The 18,679-nt window shown below is 31.6% G+C and overlaps 10 protein-coding genes across 10 annotated transcripts; 6 read left to right on the forward strand and 4 right to left on the reverse strand.

The window, feature by feature from the left end:
* Window positions 1-52: 52 nt before the first annotated feature.
* cubi_02340 (uncharacterized protein) lies at window positions 53-712 on the forward strand (the record flags this gene model as incomplete). Its single annotated transcript, XM_029019352.1, has 1 exon — window positions 53-712. The coding sequence occupies one exon, from the start codon at window positions 53-55 to the stop codon at window positions 710-712; it is 660 nt and encodes a 219-aa protein (XP_028874473.1).
* Window positions 713-807: 95 nt separating this feature from the next.
* Window positions 808-1,326, reverse strand: cubi_02341 (60s ribosomal protein L11; the record flags this gene model as incomplete). Its single annotated transcript, XM_029019353.1, has 1 exon — window positions 808-1,326. The coding sequence occupies one exon, from the start codon at window positions 1,324-1,326 to the stop codon at window positions 808-810; it is 519 nt and encodes a 172-aa protein (XP_028874474.1).
* A 237-nt stretch (window positions 1,327-1,563) lies between these two features.
* cubi_02342 (Fun12p GTPase translation initiation factor IF2) lies at window positions 1,564-4,294 on the forward strand (the record flags this gene model as incomplete). Its single annotated transcript, XM_029019354.1, has 2 exons — window positions 1,564-1,593; window positions 1,646-4,294. 2 exons carry the CDS (start codon window positions 1,564-1,566, stop codon window positions 4,292-4,294), a joined length of 2,679 nt encoding a protein of 892 aa, XP_028874475.1.
* A 270-nt stretch (window positions 4,295-4,564) lies between these two features.
* cubi_02343 (GTPase activator protein) lies at window positions 4,565-5,791 on the forward strand (the record flags this gene model as incomplete). Its single annotated transcript, XM_029019355.1, has 1 exon — window positions 4,565-5,791. One exon carries the CDS (start codon window positions 4,565-4,567, stop codon window positions 5,789-5,791), a length of 1,227 nt encoding a protein of 408 aa, XP_028874476.1.
* An 18-nt stretch (window positions 5,792-5,809) lies between these two features.
* On the reverse strand, window positions 5,810-7,672 carry cubi_02344 (F-box domain-containing protein; the record flags this gene model as incomplete). The annotated part of the gene is made up of 1 exon (XM_029019356.1): window positions 5,810-7,672. The coding sequence occupies one exon, from the start codon at window positions 7,670-7,672 to the stop codon at window positions 5,810-5,812; it is 1,863 nt and encodes a 620-aa protein (XP_028874477.1).
* Window positions 7,673-7,915: 243 nt separating this feature from the next.
* Window positions 7,916-8,779, reverse strand: cubi_02345 (uncharacterized protein; the record flags this gene model as incomplete). Its single annotated transcript, XM_029019357.1, has 1 exon — window positions 7,916-8,779. The coding sequence occupies one exon, from the start codon at window positions 8,777-8,779 to the stop codon at window positions 7,916-7,918; it is 864 nt and encodes a 287-aa protein (XP_028874478.1).
* Window positions 8,780-9,763: 984 nt separating this feature from the next.
* On the forward strand, window positions 9,764-10,795 carry cubi_02346 (uncharacterized protein; the record flags this gene model as incomplete). Its single annotated transcript, XM_029019358.1, has 1 exon — window positions 9,764-10,795. One exon carries the CDS (start codon window positions 9,764-9,766, stop codon window positions 10,793-10,795), a length of 1,032 nt encoding a protein of 343 aa, XP_028874479.1.
* A 349-nt stretch (window positions 10,796-11,144) lies between these two features.
* cubi_02347 (diphthamide synthesis protein) lies at window positions 11,145-12,629 on the forward strand (the record flags this gene model as incomplete). The annotated part of the gene is made up of 1 exon (XM_029019359.1): window positions 11,145-12,629. One exon carries the CDS (start codon window positions 11,145-11,147, stop codon window positions 12,627-12,629), a length of 1,485 nt encoding a protein of 494 aa, XP_028874480.1.
* Window positions 12,630-12,912: 283 nt separating this feature from the next.
* Window positions 12,913-17,325, forward strand: cubi_02348 (uncharacterized protein; the record flags this gene model as incomplete). Its single annotated transcript, XM_029019360.1, has 1 exon — window positions 12,913-17,325. One exon carries the CDS (start codon window positions 12,913-12,915, stop codon window positions 17,323-17,325), a length of 4,413 nt encoding a protein of 1,470 aa, XP_028874481.1.
* Window positions 17,326-17,415: 90 nt separating this feature from the next.
* cubi_02349 (MYB proto-oncogene protein) lies at window positions 17,416-18,612 on the reverse strand (the record flags this gene model as incomplete). The annotated part of the gene is made up of 1 exon (XM_029019361.1): window positions 17,416-18,612. The coding sequence occupies one exon, from the start codon at window positions 18,610-18,612 to the stop codon at window positions 17,416-17,418; it is 1,197 nt and encodes a 398-aa protein (XP_028874482.1).
* Window positions 18,613-18,679: the final 67 nt, after the last annotated feature.

The raw sequence follows: 18,679 nt of genomic DNA on the forward strand, positions 1-18,679 counted from the left end.
CAAATAAATAACCTATGCCGCCAACCAGAATTTTGGTTATTACTTTTTGATGATGATAAATGATAAAATCAAAAATCTGATAATAAATACAGCAGAAGAACATAAGCATTCACTTGGTAGTGATTTTAGGCTAGTCTTAAAGGAAATAAATCAGTTAGATAATATTTCTGTGAATAGCCGCCTTGAAAATAACAAAGTTGAATTTTTTTTTTCACTGAATAAGGGTAAAGAAAAATATAAAGTTTCTATTTTTGTAAATAAAGAAGTTTTAAAAAACAATAAATCTTGCATTAATGATGAACACACTAAGAAAATGGTTAAAATATCTGTATTAGCTTTTTGGGAAATTACGAATAAAAGGAAGAAAGAACTTTTTGAATATTATACAGAACTTCTAGAAGGGGAAAACACTCCACTATTTAAGTATAGCGAATTTCACGATGTAATTTCTTCTAACTGTGAAGATTTAAGGGATAAGTTAATTCCCTCTTGTGACATAATATCGTTTTTTGATATCTTCTTACTTTCACTATTTAGATTCACTATACCTCAACTCACTAAACAACTGGACTGGGATGAAGACATTCCTCTTAGAAATTCGCTCATAGAACATGTAGCATCTGAGGAGTGCTTTAAGAGTTTGGATGAAACCAGTACAGATAGTGAGTCTGAGGAAGGCGTTGCAAAAAGAAAGGTAACTAGAAGATACTAAAAATATTAATTTTAAAGGTATAAGTTATTACTATGAACCACTAGATCAATCTAGTACTAATAGAGTCGATATTGCTGACTGACGTGCAGCAATTTTCAGTTCAAGATAATACCGTCATATTTAGATTGGAACCATTGCATAGCTTCATCCTTTGTAACTCTCCCGTGCTTGCCAACCTTAGATCTACATTTCCTTCTTAGACTAACACGGTTACCTGGTCTAGTCAATTGTACAAAAAAATCCATACCATAGATACCGGTGCTGGGGTCATATTTGATACCTAAATCAATATGTTCATCTATTCCGAAACCAAAATTACCAGTTGCAGAGAAATTTCTTCTACGAAGTTCATACTCCTTTACTTTCAAACCTTTCTCGAGAATCTCTTCGGCTTTATCACCACGAACAGTAACATAGCACGATATCTTTTCAGCCCTACGGATAGAGAAGGAACGAATAGTAAAGCGAGCCTGACCAAAAACGGGTTTCTGGTCCGTTAATTGTTCCAATACCTTTGCTGCACGGGTGAGGCGATCACCTGATTGACCAACACTAATATTGATAACCAACTTTTCTATTTTGATATTCTTCATAGGGTTCGCCTCTGCTGTCATATTGAATTCTAATGATTTAAATTCTGAAAAATAACAACTTAAAGGATCTGTAGGATGCCTGTACAAACTGAAATTTAAAAACCAGTTCCAGCAATTTTGTTTTTGTAGACGTTTATTTGAACTAATTAACTAATATTTTTGAGACAGGTTTTCGTCTCTCAATAGCGGGTAATTTCTTTGGGCGCGATGCTCTTTAATGCTCTTTAAAGTAAAAATAAAAATTACATTGTGAGATAAATGTCGGGCAAGAAGAAAAATGCAAACAAGGTAAGTAGTACTTGTATTGATTATTGTGCCGGATGTAATTCTGTTATTTTAGAAACCGGACCAGGATCTCGAGGATTTGGATGCATTATTAGCGGAATTTGGAACGGTTGATAATGCAGAGGCAAAACAAGAATTACAAGATCCCAAGGAAGTGAAGGTAGAGGAGAATGTATCTTCACAAACTTTGAAAAATAGACTTAAAAAACAGAAGAAGAAGCAGGCGAAATCACAAGCTTCAGCTACTGAAGATGCTGGTTCGGAAGCAAACAAAGACAATGCAAAACCCAAATATATAAGTGCTGCAGCTAAAGCAGCAGCGGAAAGATTGAGGTTGATTCAAGAAAACGAACAGGAGATGAAAAGAAGAGAAGAAGAAGAGAAAAGGAAAGAAGAAGAAAGACGGAAGTTGGAAGAAGAGGAATTGCTGCGAATTAATGAGGAAAAACTTTTAAAACAGAAACAAAGAAAGGAACGTAGGGAACAATTAAAAGCTGAAGGAAAACTTTTGTCTGCTAAGGAGAAGGCTGAAAGACAAAAGCGTGAGCAATTTGTTGAATACCTTAAACAGCAGGGCGTAGTATCAGCAAATGATGGCTGCTTCGCTAATTCAAATATTAACGTTGGGCTTGCAACAAGAAAGAAAAAAAACAAGTCTAACCAAAAAGAAGATATTCTATCTACTAACAATATAGAAGAAGGTGAAAATTGCAATTATATAGAAACTCAGGCTGTAGGACAGGAATTTGTATTAGATTCGTGGGAAAAAGTAATTGAAAGCGAAGTGGAACAGAAAAGTATGAATGTTTCTAAAGACAATATAAACGACACACTTTCACCAAAGAAAACCGTTAATATCACAGATAAAAACTACATTGAGGATTTAACGGAAGAATCAGATGAAGATCAAGGATTTAGATCTCCAGTTTGTTGTATATTAGGGCATGTTGATACTGGAAAAACAAAACTTCTTGACAAAATGAGAAGAACAAATGTTCAGGACAATGAAGCAGGTGGAATAACTCAGCAAATTGGTGCAACTTACTTCCCACCTGAAATGCTTTCTGAACAAGTCGGGAAGGTTGATGCTGATTTTAAATTGCAAATTCCTGGACTACTATTTATCGATACTCCTGGTCATGAAAGTTTTAATAATTTAAGATCTAGGGGTTCCTCTTTATGTGATATAGCTGTTCTCGTTGTAGATATTATGCATGGACTAGAACCACAAACGAGAGAAAGTATTGGGTTACTTAGAAGCAGAAAATGCCCCTTTATTATTGCACTAAATAAGATTGACAGACTTTATGGTTGGATTCAGCAGGGTTGGTCTTCTTCTAGATCAGCACTTTCAATTCAGAATGATAGTACTAGAGATGAGTTTGATACTCGCCTCAATAGAGTTCTTCTAGAGCTTTCCGAAGAAGGGTTAAATTGTGATATTTATTGGAAGAACGACGATTTCAGAGGTAATGTATCAATTGTCCCAACTAGCGCTGTTACTGGAGAAGGAGTACCTGACTTAATTTATCTAATTGCTCAGTTAACTCAAAATTATATGGGTCTTAACTATTTAAAGTTGAATACACGTGAACTAAGTTGTACTATTTTAGAAGTAAAAGCTATTGATGGCTTGGGCGTGACAATTGATGTGATTCTCGTATCTGGAATATTGAGAGAGGGAGATACAATTGTTGTTTGTGGCCTATCTGCTCCCATTGTAACAACAATTAGAGCGCTATTAACTCCTCAACCAATGCATGAAATGAGAGTAAAGGGTGAATATATTCATCACCGTTTTATCAAAGCTTCGATGGGGGTGAAGATATGTGCAAATGGGCTTGATGACGCTGTTGCAGGAACGCAGTTACTGGTACCTCCAAGGAATTCAACTTCGGAGGATATCGAATTGTTAAAGGAAGAAGTAATGAAAGATATGGGGGAGATTTTTAGTTCGGTAGATAAAACCGGGAATGGAGTCTATGTCATGGCTTCAACTCTTGGCTCTCTAGAAGCTTTGTTGGTTTTTCTAAAGTCTTCTAATATTCCGGTGGTCGCTTTAAATATCGGTACTGTTCATAAGTCTGACGTTAGGAGAGCGTCCATTATGCATGAAAGAGGTTTCCCTGAAATGGCAGTTATTCTTGCGTTTGACATCAAGGTAGATTCAGAGGCAGAGGTTGAGGCAAAGAAACTTAATGTAAGAATAATGAAGGCAAATATTATTTATCATCTTTGCGATATGTTTTCTAAATATTATGGTGATATTCAAGAAGAAAAAAAGAAGGAAAAGTCACAGAAAGTTGTATTTCCTTGTATATTAAAAATTATTCCTCAATACATTTTTAATTCTAGGGATCCAATTATTTGTGGTGTTTATGTGGAAGAAGGTATCTTAAAGCCAGGTACACCTTTATGCGTTCCTGAAAAGGACAACTTAATGATCGGCCGTGTAATTAGTGTGGAATTCAACAAGAAGCCTGTAAGCGAAGGTAAGAAAGGCCAAGAAGTTGCTGTTAAGATCCAACCTTTTGCATCTGACACAAACATTACTTATGGCAGACATTTTGACCATAACGATAGATTAGTTAGTCGTATTACTAGAGATTCCATTGATATCTTAAAACAACATTTTAGAGATGAACTGTCTAAGGATGACTGGAAATTAGTTATTCAGTTAAAAAAAACGTTTGGAATTCCTTAACTAGATTATATTTGTAACTCTGATATAATGATTGTTTTTATCTTCTATATTTTCAAGGTTAGATTCGCTTTATTTCTATATATATTTAGGTTATTGAATTGAAGTTTGCTTTTTAAATTCTTTCATCAACCCGCACCCTCCAAATTTTGGTTTGCTCAAACTTTTGATTATTAAAAATACTAAATTGGGCTGAATGGATTAAAGAGTTATTAAACTGTGCAGTAGTTATGCATACTTCTCTGCCATTATGTTACTTTTTTCGGCGCAATAATGGATATTAATCTTCCTGTTTTTGAATTCAGTCTTGAAAACCTTGAAAAAAAAAAGTTAAAAATTTTGCAAGACAAAGAAATTGGAGATGGGGAAGATGATCCGGATGATTACGATGGATCAGTTATACTGGAGAATATTTGCTGGAAATCTCAATGGTATATTGAAATTTTTCCATTTGACTTCTGGAATGTAAATAATTCACTAATAAATGTGATCGATTCAAAAAAAACAATTGGAATGGGATGGGACTTAGAATATGAACTAAATAAGGTTGGAGGCCAGAAATTTAGTAAATTCCGGCATCGAGAATATGATCTTTTATTTTTTAATAACATTTTTAACTCTAGAGTTAAGCTTAGTAATTGGGCAAATTATAAAGATTTTACTCAAAAAAAATTAATGAAGTTATGCATTAGTGGAATTCCATGTGAGATTCGAGGTGAAGTTTGGTGTTATTTATTAGGAAGTGATCGAATGTTGAGAAACAATTTGAATGTATACTTGAATGAACTAAATGGAAATATTGATAAAAAAATTGAGAACCAAATTATCCTGGATTTACACAGAACTTTCCCAAATTCAAAATATTACTCTAATTCTAAAAATTTTAATAAAGCTAACACATTAAACAGAGTTTTATACGCATTTGCATCTCATGATAAGTCAATTGGATACTGCCAAAGCATGAATTTCATAGTGGCAATTCTATTAGTTAATATGAACGAGGAGGCTGCTTTTTGGTCTCTAGTACAGCTAGTTAGTAATAATAGAAACAAAGAATTTATGGTTTGTAGCTGGGGAAATTTGGAGACATATTATGGAGAAAGGATGGATGGAATAATACAGGACATTATCATTTTAGAAAGTTTGTGCAAAAAATTTATACCCGAAGTTTCGCAGAAATTAGAAAGTACGGGAATAAATTTCCAATGGTTTGCATTGGAGTGGTTCCTCTGTTTCTTTGTTACATCTTTGCCTTTGACATCAATTATGGAGATATTAGACTTCATTTTTTGTTTTGGTAGTGACATGTTATTCAATATTTCAATTGCATTGTTAGATTTGAATAGAAAGAAGATACTTTCATCAGTGAATATGGAAGAATGCATGAATGTTTTGAAAAATATTGCAAAAAATATCACTGAACCATCTAAATTGATCAGAAAGGCAACGAAGTATAATATTTGCAAAAGCCATATTGAGAGATTAAGAAAGGAAAATTAAATTAATGAAATTTATTTTTTAATTCGCCCAAATTGGTTTACTTCTTTCTAGATATTGATCTTTTTTTTTTTCGTATTTAAAAGTAAATTCTGTTATTAGGAATTCTTTGTCATTACGGATTTCAATATTTATTTTTGCATTATTTGGCTTTATTTCAATATTATTAGATATAAAATCATTCAGTTTTCTTAAGTCCAACGAAAGCCTAAAAACACCTATCTTTCTTATTCTTGAAGTAAAGGCAGTGTTATTTCGATAATTAATTAAATTGGCATCTATATTGCAACATCCTGTCAGATCTATAATTTCCAAAAATTTGCAACCAGTTAGAATTTTTATCAAGGCATTAGCTTTGAGATTCAAGCAATAAGATAATTTAAGGCCAGATATTAATTTTAATCTACTTGGTATCTTATCAAATACTTCTTCTGAAATATTATTACAATAAGAAACATCCAATATTTCTATTCCAGAACATCTTTCAAAAACAACATTAAGTATCTGATCATTTATATTTGTATTGGATAAAATGAGCACTTTAAGATTATTCAAATAACCAAGAAAAAGTTCGAATTCGTGATTTATAATATTCTTACATCCCGTTAAGTCTAAATATTCAATATTGCAATAGTATTCTTTAATAATTGGGAACTTAGTAATCCTTAGACAATTTATTAATTCTAAATATACAATGTTTGTTTTTGTAAGCTTATCCATGAAATTTATATCTGACCTTTTTTTGTAGTTTATATTGAACAAATCTTTCAGTGAATCATCGTTTATTGAAAAGTTTTGTTTTATTACGGAACCTATTTTTAAATATTTAATTGAAGACTTTGTTCCAATTAACCGGAAAGAAGAATTTCCAGTTATGTTATTGCAGTTAATAATTTCCAAAAATTCCAAATTCTTTAATCTTAAAAGGAGAAGTGTAAGTGCAGAGTCTGTTATGTTATTATTTCCCTTTATACTTAATTTATTAGCCAATACTGGAAGGTTTTTTGAAGAAGCGAATTCTTTAATTTCCGAGTCCTTAATATATTTATTCGATATTATTAAACTTCCTAAATTTTTGTAATTATTAATATTATTTGATTTATGTACTTTATGATTGATTGAAATTTCCCAAGCATTTTTTTGGAAAAATTTTAGTAGTTTGCTATTTACAAATACTAAATTAGTTGATTTAATTAAGTCGTCTTTATAAAATGAATTGTAGTTCGTGTATGATTTTTCATTTCCTTCGCTTATGACTGGATTAACAAGCATAGAAAGAACATAAAATATTAGATCTTCTGGTAAATCAATTAGAAAGTTAGATGAAATAGTTTTGCGATTATCTAAGTTATTTATACCGAAAATTTTCCTGTTTTCATCTTCGAATTCATTTTTTGAAACATTTCTCAACTTTTGATGATTAATCTGCTCCAGTTTCATGATTTTTTGTTTTTTAGTAATTGCCTGGTTGCCAGAATAGCCAAGAAAATTATTATTAGAAGTTGGGGAAGAGGATTTATATATTAAATAGCTATTAGGATCGAAGTTAGGAGATAAGCATTGAGGGAAGATAGCTGCAACATTTTTAATAAAGTAATAAATTGAGTTCGATAATCCATTAGAAAAAAAAAAAATATAATTTTTTTTGCTAACAATTGTAAATTTTCCATCTTTGTAGAACTTCCAGAATATCGATAAAATATCACTTTTTATTGAATAATTAAACTCGCGATTGAGCCCATAAATACATATTTCAATATCATTAGCATTTAATTTATAATATACTCCTGCACCTTTGGTACCCAAATTTTGCATGATTTTTCTTCCAGATATATTAACCTCAATATTTGAAGTCAAAAACAACCATTCCGCTTTACCTAACATTTTTATTGCTGAATCACATTGTTCAGTGCCAGTTTATCAGAATATTGGAACTTTTTTTTTTGTGCGCAAAAATAAAACTTAAGATAAAATGATCAATTAAGAGTTTAGAGGACATCTTATAATAAAAAAATTTCTGTTGAATACAAAAATATATTGGTAATTTTTTAAAAATGATTAATATTTCTAACGAAAATTAACTAATATCTATTTAAAGTTACTAATTTTAAGGTAGAGTTTTTTAGATTACATGGTTGGCTGTTGAGTATAATTTCCTTCAGCCATAACAGGTGGACCAAAGTATGCAAGAGCATTTCTACTTTTATAGTACTCATTCCTAACTGCTGATTGAGTCATTTTAATTCGGGATTTGAGGGCAATACTTTCAAAAATTCCTGCCCAAAGTGTTACATGAGTTAACGCAACAATTGTTATTAATGTGGAAAGAGAACCAATAATTCTGCATTCTGGAAAGATGATGGTTAAGAACAAGAAAATACCTGAAATCTTACATAGAAGTACACTTGCAAATCCCAGTATTTCTCTAGTTCCATCACTTGAATAAACTTCGACGAGGAATGCCGCAAATCCAAGTAATGCTAATCCAATGCTCGTAATGGCCAAACCTGCATTATACATACATTTAATAACATGGTTGAGATCCAACCCAGATAGAGCATTACCTTCATAGTAACCTACGCTCGAGTACAATGTAACTACGATAAGTATCAATCCCAGTAAAATAACGAGGGAACCTTGACCAAACGCTTTGCATCCTGACCTAAACCCGCGTGTTTGGCTAATACTGCCATCGTCATCCATAAGAATTGTTGACATGTTTAGACATAATACGCCAAAAATCATGAATATCACAAAGAACAGTGCTACTCCAGTTGAATTTGTTGCTTCATTGAAAGGGCTTAAAAACTTTGTTATGTGTAATCCAAACCCACTAAATAGAGAACAAATTGTCAGGCCAATAAAACCTAGAAGCATAGACCCAAATCCCAGTTTAAGATTGTTTACTAGAAAGTTTTCGAAAAATAATGGTTGTGAAGGCCCTCTTCCTTCAGGAGCATCTCCTGGACGAACCACATATGTAAAAAACATTATCTTGATCTAGATTCAACTTTTATGATCAAAGCTTTTAAAATTTAAAATCAAACGATATTTGTCCTTTAAAAGCTGTTTAAATCAATAAGGGCACTAATAGTACATGTAATGTTTTTGATTTTTATTGCATAACCCAAGCATGTCTCCGTAATTAAATTTTTATTGCACGTACAGTTCTCCGTGCGTGAGTACACCTTTCCACAAGAAAGTTCCCCCATTTTAATGAGGATGTGGAATATTTTTTTTAATAGACAAAACATAACGTTTATCATAAGACTAAAATTCTTTTCAAAATACAGTATATTAATACCTATTGTTCTTAAAGTTATCTCCGAGACATTTTCATTGAATAGTTAACTAAGGGATCTATGTTATAATACAAAATTTAGATGATATACTTCTGAAATATTGACAATATATATTACTTGAATTAGATAATAAAGTTCAGGTGAACAATTTTATTTTGTGGGTGATTTAGCAATAGAATATTTTACCATTAGAAATTACTTAATAGTTCATTTAAGGATCACGAATAATCTTCAATTTTCTTTCTTAGAATTTCTGTACGACAAGACATGCACCTAGGCCCGCTAATGAATTTAATAATTTCAATAAGGACAATACGACATGGCGGATTTGTGTGGTATTCATACGTAATAATTAATAAGTATATATATTAATAGTTGTAAAAACGACATATATGAGCTAAGCAGCACACCAACTATTAATTGGTTTATTAAAGGTACTAATAGACGTATTATATGTATTTATTTGTCTACATGATATAGCTTGGATACAAAAACGTTAAACACTTACACACAGAAATATTGCAGAAGATTATTGTGAAAATTAAATATTAAACGCACAGGAGGCAAGTTAGATTCTATTGGCTTAGCGCATATTTTTTTTTTGAGGAACCAATCTTGATTTTCGTGAGTTATAAACAGAAACTCGTATAGCTAAGTGATAAGAATAATAAGAATGTATTCTCAACCATATTCCGGTGAGGAACCCATGCTTTATCAAGGTAGAGGTCCAAGCAAGGCTTCTACCAACCAATTTAATATTTCCGCAACTAATGGTATGCAGGTAATGAACGACGGAATTATGGATGATGAAATCTTAAATGAAAGAGGTGAAGAAATTACTCCACTTATATCAAATTTTTCTTGTATTACTCTTAGGACGGGAACATTGTTGCAATGCACAAGTTTATTAGTATTGATTATCCTTTATAACGTATTTGGTAATAAGGGGTTATTTACATTTGACTTATACGGAAATGGCGGGACGCTGGCTGAAGATTTGAGCTATTATGCAGGAGTTGTTTCTATGCTATGTGTGTATTTTGTTGGGGTCTTGTTCTTAGCAGGATTCCAGGAATTTATTGCAGATAACTCGAAAGCTCCTTTGGGATTTAGGGCAGGCTCGAGGCTACTAAACACAGCAAATGTTATTCAAATTATCGTTATTGCCCTTAGAGTTACACAGTTTTCATTTACCTACAGCTATTTTAATCAGAAATGGTATGGGAAATTTAGTCAAACAAAAGGTGACTGGTGTCTGTACAACTTCGGAATTGTTTGTGAAGCAGTCAGCTTAATAATGTACGGTATTAGCTTCTTTTATGTGGAGTCATATGCTGATGTTGGAGTTGGCGAACAATATGCTTATTGGATGTTGACTTTATTTACATTGGCTGGACTCTCCGAATTGTTGATGCTTTTTACAGGTTTTGGTAGTTTCTTCATTCTTTTCTTTGCAGCTGCTCTTATCGTTACATGTATTTGGGCATTCCAATTTGAACCTCTTCTAGAGTCCAACTCGCCCTTATTGTTTTCTCGAGATATCAATGCAGATGTTTTGCCAAAAGAAACTCCATTAGATGATATGAGCATTGAAAAGAATCAGACTGTCAACAATTATCAGCCAAATTTTACTTATCAACTTTATGCGGGTGCATCTGGAGTCTCTAGTGTTCAGAATCCATATGGGGTTGAAATGCAGCAATAATGAGGATTTTGGTACTTGATTACTTATTGTTAGCATGAAATACATACCTTAATTTATTTTAACAAGACAAGAATGTCGAAGTTCATTCATAAAGTAGTAACACTAACTATAAGAGAAAAATTAGATAAGACAATTAAGTAAAAACAGGTCTAGCAACTTTAATATGAAACTATAGTTCGGCTCCATATTATTGAATTTTATAGTTTTAATCATTCTTAATAGGATATGAGATAAATTTTTTTCATTTCACTGCTAATTTAAAGGCTGAATTTGAATTCGTGTTGTTGAAACTATGTGCTTCCCGCTTATTTATGTGTAGTAAAATAGTACATAGGAAATATCCTTAGTTATGGGTTCAATAACTGAAAACCAAAGCATTTCTTTAAGTGGTGATGCTAGCTATAAAATTCTGGACTCAAGATATTCTGATGTAGAAAACGCTGAATTACTAAAAGAGGCGATTAGAGTTGGGCTACCTCCTCATTATGATTTTGAAATATTTAAAACAATTAAAAGAATTAACGAATTAAAATCTACTTCAGATGACAAAGGCCACTTTACCGTATATTTACAAATGCCAGAAGGGTTGTTAGTTTTCTCTCAATCCATTTCTCTTATTCTACAACATTTTACCCAAGCAAATGTAGTGATAATAGGGGATATAACATACGGAGGTTGTTGTATAGAAGATCAATTAATGAACATGATTGAATCTTCAAATTCAAAATCATCAAACCTATCTTTACTTGTACATTATGCTCATTCATGTTTAATTCCCTTTGAGGAATTGGCTAGCCCTAATGAAACCAATATTGCAAATGTTCTTTATGTCTTTGTCGAAATTAACTTATTATCAGAGCATTTTATTCAAACTATAAAGCATAATTTCAGGCAAGAAGACAAGATTGCATTGCTATCAACTATTCAATATCATAGTACAATTGTTAGTTCCTTAAAGCATTTGAATGAGTATTTTTCAAATCCCGTGAAAATACCCGTTTGTGATCCTTTGGCATGGGGCGAAACTCTTGGATGCACTAGCGCAGTTATTGACGACGATGTGGAAAAGTGTATTTTTCTTTCTGATGGCAGATTTCATCTTGAAAGTGCTATGATGCAAAATCCGGATAAAATATTTTATTTATATGAACCTTTTTCAAAAAAAATTACTCGAGAAATATATAACCATCGGCTTTTACATGAAATGAGAAAAAGTTCAATAATTAATTCATTTAAAATAAATGAAATGGGTGGAAACAATCTGATTAATGGTATTATAATTGTTGGGATATTTTTTAGCACATTAGGCCGTCAAGGTAGTTTTGCGATACTCGAAAGACTAGAGAAACTTATTAAAAAATATAACATGGGCACAAATTGTAAAGCAAAGTTATTTGCTTGCTCTATTTTCGCTTCAGATTTGTCTGCAGAATCTATAAACAATAATTTTTTAGAAGGAATGGATTATTCGATACAACTTGCGTGCCCCAGACTGTCTACTGACTGGGGTATTTATTATACGAAACCAATTCTCAATTCATATGAAGCATTTGTATTATTAGGTAATCTTTCTAATAATAACTTTCAGTTTTTCAATGAGATGGAAGATAATTTAGACACATCTTATTCCGAATTTTCATACCTCCAAATATATCCGATGAACTACTGGGCAGCAAATGGTAATATATGGTGTAACTATTATTTGGATGAATCGAGAAATGGTAGTTTTGCTGCATCTAAGGAACGGATTGATGAGATCAAGTACAACATTAGACAAAACAAATTTAAGAATTTAACTAAACGAAAAATCAATTTACATTATGAAAATAAGTAAATTTATTTAGTTCAAAACTTTAGTAAGAATAGGTTCTAACTAAATAAATAGTCATTTTTTGAAAATAAAATTACTTATTTACATCTATTTCATATCGTTATTTATTCAAAAATTAACGTAAGGCCGGTACTTTGTCTTGTCGTTTCATTTAGATAAATTGATTAACATTATCGAGTATAAGATAAAGTTTTATGGTAATTAAACAACTCTAAATTAACAATATACTATTCACAACTTATTATTGTCTGTGGGCAGTAAGAAACGAAGCGACAAATATGGTAATATGGAAGAAATCAATATAAATCAAATACTAAGCGAGAGGGGGATTAATTACACTCGCACTCAAATACTTGATATTCATGCAAAACAGTTAAAAAACGAAATTAATAGAAGATGTAGGGATTTTCAATCTGTTGATGAATTGATAAATTTTTCTAATTCAGATGAAAATAAAAATGACTTGAATAGCTTGTTTTCAAGTTTTGATCATAGAAATGGTTATTTGCCGCATATTTATTGTGCTACACTAGGATTAAAAAATGGCTTTATTGACCCAAAATTGCAAGGTGACTTGTATCAATCTATTTTAAAATGTGTTAATCAAGGATATATATCCAGTAATATTGGGATTGTGAAAATTTTAGACCATTCTCATCCTGTTAGATTAGCCACTCCGATTGACAAAACCTGCTATAGTCTTGTGTGGTGTAAAAAAGACTTATCTGAAATACATGATACTCCTGTAGTATTAGGGGAGTATACTGGGGATGTGAAGTACGTTGGGGATGACGAGATTATTGATGAGTCGTATTCATTCCAACTTACATTTAAAAGTTCAGCATTTAAATTTGCCGGCGTGGTTAAATCAAGTAATCAACTTTCAGATGAATTTTCAACAAATATTACAAACAAATTAGCTGATAAACCAACTTATTCTTTTGATGGGTTTGAATATATTGAAACCAACGAAAATTCAAATTCCCAAAATAAATCTTTTTTTTTCTCAAAGCCATTCGCTCAAAACCAAAATGAATTACATTTTACTGATGGTAACATTAAAAAAATTGGTGCTAGGCTCTTGCTTCCAAATGACAATGAATATATATTATCAGCGGATAAAGCTTGTAATGAAATGGCATTTCTCAATCATTATGAGTGTGTATTTAATAATAATTTTAACTTCAGAATAAATGTTCAATGGCACTCTGTTTATATAGATGGTTGGCCACATGTTATTTTAACTTCCATTCCCGGTGTTGGAATTAAATTAGGTGATGAGCTTGCTGCAGATTTTGGTGAAAACTGGTTTTCCAGGATTAGAAGTATCTCTGAAAATAATATTAGAAGTGAGTTAATTTTATGGAGATTAAGGTTTAACACAAATAATAGCCAAAGTAAAGAATACGATTCGATGTTAAATGAGAATACACCATTTAAAGGAGTTGAATTAAAAGACTCTTTATCAAATTGCGGAATTAATGGACTTATAAATTCATATGACATCTGCGAAATTTGTCAAAACTTGATATCTTTTCCAATAAAAGGTTCTTATAAACTAAAAAGTGAAAATAAAGGTTTATCTTTGAACTCAAAATATGATTACTTACTTTGTAATGGGTGTAACCGGGCATATCATTGGTACTGCATAAATAGACCTGAATTAAAAGATCTTAAAACCAGCTCAAAAAATTGGTTTTGCTTTCAATGCCTTTCGTTAACTTTAAGAGTTCTTCCATCCTTGGCTTATAGAGTTCCTAATATAACTCTTGAACTAATAAACTCTATTCAAAATACTTATAATTCTACTGAAGATTTGATTCCTGGCGTAATTGATGCAATGGGAAATGTCATTTTAAGGTCGACAGATGAAGTTATTACAGAAAACTCGAAAACCATTGCTTTCAGACCTCCAGAGCATTTCAGTCATAATTTAAGATATTTTAATGAGTATGGAGGTCTTGAGGGCCTTACAAGACTCAAACCTTGTTATTTGTGCTATTCTTCATCAGTTATTTCGAATCATACAGTTGGTATTGCAACAATTTGCAGAATCCACAGGCTTCATATTGCTCCGGACTATGATGAGTTTTTTAACTCAGTTCAGTATAGCTGTAATTCTGATAACAACCAACTAATAGACAACAATTCTCTTTATTTATCATTGGTAACAGATGATCAAGGTAAACGAAAGTATGCGGTATCCTCGCAAAGCCAAACAGAAGATATTTTAAGGCCTCACTTAAAGAAACTTTCTGGTTCAAGATATATTGTTGAAAGAAGTAGGAGAATCATTTGTTTTCTTAGGCAATCTCTCTATCAATCAGAAAAACATAGAATGGACTTGCTATATAAACTTGAGGAATTAAGAAAAATTCAGGATGGGTATTTCAGAACCATTACTGAAGGAAGCGGTATGATCCCGATATTATGTATTAAACTTGGAAGTACAATATTGAATAAGGAGTTTTCTGGTAAGCTTTATCAAGGAATTGTATCAAGGTACTACCCAAAAGAGAGAATATTTCATATAGAGTATCTTGATGGAGACCGCGAAGATTTAGAGTATTCTGATTTTATTTCATTATTAATTAATGATATTAAGAATCATAGAACAGATATTGAAGACTTATTAATTAATGATAACCCCATAGAAAGTTGTAAACAAACATTCGAGAAATCTCTGATATATGATAATTCCCAAAGGTGCTCAATATTCGGATTATCTGAAGAATTACACAAATACGAAAGTTTTGATTTTGGCATGATTAAAATAAAAAATGACAATCTTTTAAATATAAATTATGAAAAAATCAGTGGCAATTCAATTATTGACAGAGTTAAATTGATCCACAAATTTATTATTCAAGAATGTAAAATAGGTCGAGCCAGTGAAAGTGCCATATTACTTAGAGAAACCCCAAAATATGAATATATTGATAAGCCTGAATGGAATAATATTTATGGATCACTCAAAATTGAATCAAATTTGATAAGGTATTTTATTAGTGTGAATATTTCTCGAATTAGCTACAAAACAACCACATTTAATATTATTTCCAAAATTTATATGGGGAATGTTGCTTTAATTAAAACCATACCTATAACTATGAATAATGACTTTGTTGTTTATAAAGGTGATTTAGTTGATTCTATTGATGTAAGTTCTGAAATATTGAATATTATTAAATTTTCAGCAGTAGAAATTCTTGTCTGGACCCAGAATCGCTTGAGTGAGATTTCTATTATAGAAACAAGTTTACAGAATATTAGTGATGATGGCACATTTAAACAAATAGATAGGCATGAGAATATCACCAATGAGCAAAATTCCCAAGATGATTTAAGTGACTCATTAATTTTGGATTATAACACGAAACTTGTGGAAGAAAATTGGTTGCAGAAGGCCAATTTGATTGCTCAAACACTTCAGCCATATCCAAATGGAATTAAGTGGATTAATGAAACACATTCATGGAAAGTCGTTTATTTAAATGAATCAGGACAGAAAATCTCTAAGTTTTTTAAAACAATACCATTTGATGAGAATGCAACAGTCGAATCATTGTATTTAAGAGCATGCAAATTCGTTTCTGTTTCTCAGACAAATAACAAAGTGATTAAAATGCTTAGTACTCGTAGAAAACTTACAAAAATTACCAATGAAATATCTAATCCACTGGATAAATTTATTTTTAATGAGTGGGGGAACACTATTGAGGACTTTTTGGCCAGATATAATTTAAATAATCCGGATAGAACTGTTTATTCGATCAATGATTTTAACAATGAAATTAATTCATTGAGGCCTTTTCCTGATAATTTAGATTGGTGTAATTCTACGTTTTCTTTCATAGTAATTTTGCCTAATAAAGAAAGAAAGTCATTTCAGCTTGATAAGTTTGAATTCAATATTGTAAATTGCTATTCATCGGCGTACAATTTGGCTATTGGGAACATAAATCTTGATAAAGAATTTTACAGTAGAAAAATTAGGAAATACAACTCCAGAGTAAAGAGTAATACCAACTCTATTCAAATAAAAAAGCAAATATCCAAAAGGCAGTTAGTAAATAAACAAGAGAATTCTTTGGAGACAAAAAAAGAAACATCTGTAAATAAATCAAAAAAAAAACAAAAAAATTCAAATGACATGAAAGAATTCACAAACGAACCAAGTTATCAAACTTGTTCATATAAAGATCAAACTGCGGAATTAAATGTTTCAAACGAAGAAAATTCTCATATTTATTGTGAATCAAAACTTGAGACTAGTGAGCTTGCAAATGAGCATCCGAAGGTAAACTCTCTTAATGATGCACTTAATTCAAATGATACTCATCTTTCTTTTCGAACAAAAAATAATAGAAAATGCAGAACAATCATAAGGGCATTACCCGCACCATCCGATCCATTAAGTAGGGCTAGAATAATTGAATATAGTAAAAAAGCGGATGAGTTGAGACCTTTTCCACACGGAATAACTTGGTGTTACCGTTCTGCAAGATTTAAAGTAAGATACAGGAGATCAAATGACGGTTGTTGGACAGCAACGTCGTTTACCCCAACTAAATTTAATTCTGTAAAAGAGGCATTTGAGAGCGCAGTAGATAAATTGGCTGCTCACATAGACGACTATAAAAACAGCAATGTAATTCCTATTATTCCGAAAAAAAATCTCTCAGGAATTGATTCTTAAAGAAATAAAACTATATTAGCTAGTAATTGCAAAAATTATAAATTATTAATGTATGAATTTTTTTTTATTAGAGAATCTCCTGCGAAATAACTAAATATCAGGGAATGAGTGTAGAAATGGATCGGCAATGCTGCCAGTGTCAAGCCTATGTATTGGATTGTTATCCCATCCACTAGAATTCTCATTCCAAACGTACCAATTGGGATCTCTATACTCCATTTCCCCGTAAATACTTGGATCTTCATTAAAAGCACAAATTGATTGAATGCATTTGCTTGGCAAACTTTCGCTCAACTCTGATGATGGTGTCAAAAACTCTGATTTTAGAATATATTGATTATCTTGGTTCGTTTCACAAGTAGAAGGTTCAATAGCGTTATTTGTTTTATAAGTATTGTAATTTTCAGTAAATGAGGGCGTAACAGGGTAAATCCCAACATCGCTTGTAAGTAATACCCCTGGTGGAGATTGTTGGAACTCAAGGCATGTATGCCTGAAGTTTCTAGGAGAGAATTCTATTTCAGAATTGGATGGTATTATCTTACAGACGCTTTCAATTGTCTGAATTCCTTGCTTATCAATTTCAGGATCATTATTAATGTTATTTTCTAATTTTTTTTCAAAGTTTTCAAAACCACTGTAATTTTCAATCGTTTTTTTATTTAATTCTGAATTGAATTTATCTATTTCTAATTCAATTTGTGTGCAATTTACTTCATTTTCAGAGTAGATTTGCTTATTTTTTTTAAATTGATCTATTGACTCCTTTTCATTCAAGCATCTGTAATCATGAATAGATTCTCGTCTTTTTTTGATAATAGCTTTTTTAACCTTAAGTTGATTACCAAATTCGATGTTTTTTTCGGAATTATCTTTAAAGCAATTTGTTTGTTGTAGGAAATGCGGTACAACGTGAATTAATGGTGCATTAAGAATAGTCTCAAGTTTCGTTTTTCCTTGGTTAAGCAATCTTTGTAGTTGATGATATCTGTTTTTCACTGCATGTGTAGTTCTTCCAGGAAGATGTCTTGCAATATCGGCCCATCTGTTTCCCCACAGATTTTGTTGGTTTAAAATAAATCTATCTTCAGAAAGTGACCAATCACCTCTTCTAATTCTTGGGTCAACATGAGATATCCATCTCTCTCTACATTGTTTTGCTAATCTATTAACGTTCAGTGTTGAATTAAGTAATCTAGCCGTTTCTGACCAACTTGACGGTCCAAGTCGTTGAACTAACTGATACAGCAGCTCATCCTCTTCTGCATTCCAAGGCTCCTGGGGCATTTATTTTTGTATCATGAGAAATGCCATTAACACGGTATTGTATTAACTAAAAAAGAATTTATATTCT

The sequence above is a fragment of the Cryptosporidium ubiquitum genome (genome assembly GCF_001865345.1).
Source record: "Cryptosporidium ubiquitum isolate 39726 chromosome Unknown contig_4, whole genome shotgun sequence".
Classification (NCBI taxonomy): domain Eukaryota; phylum Apicomplexa; class Conoidasida; order Eucoccidiorida; family Cryptosporidiidae; genus Cryptosporidium; species Cryptosporidium ubiquitum.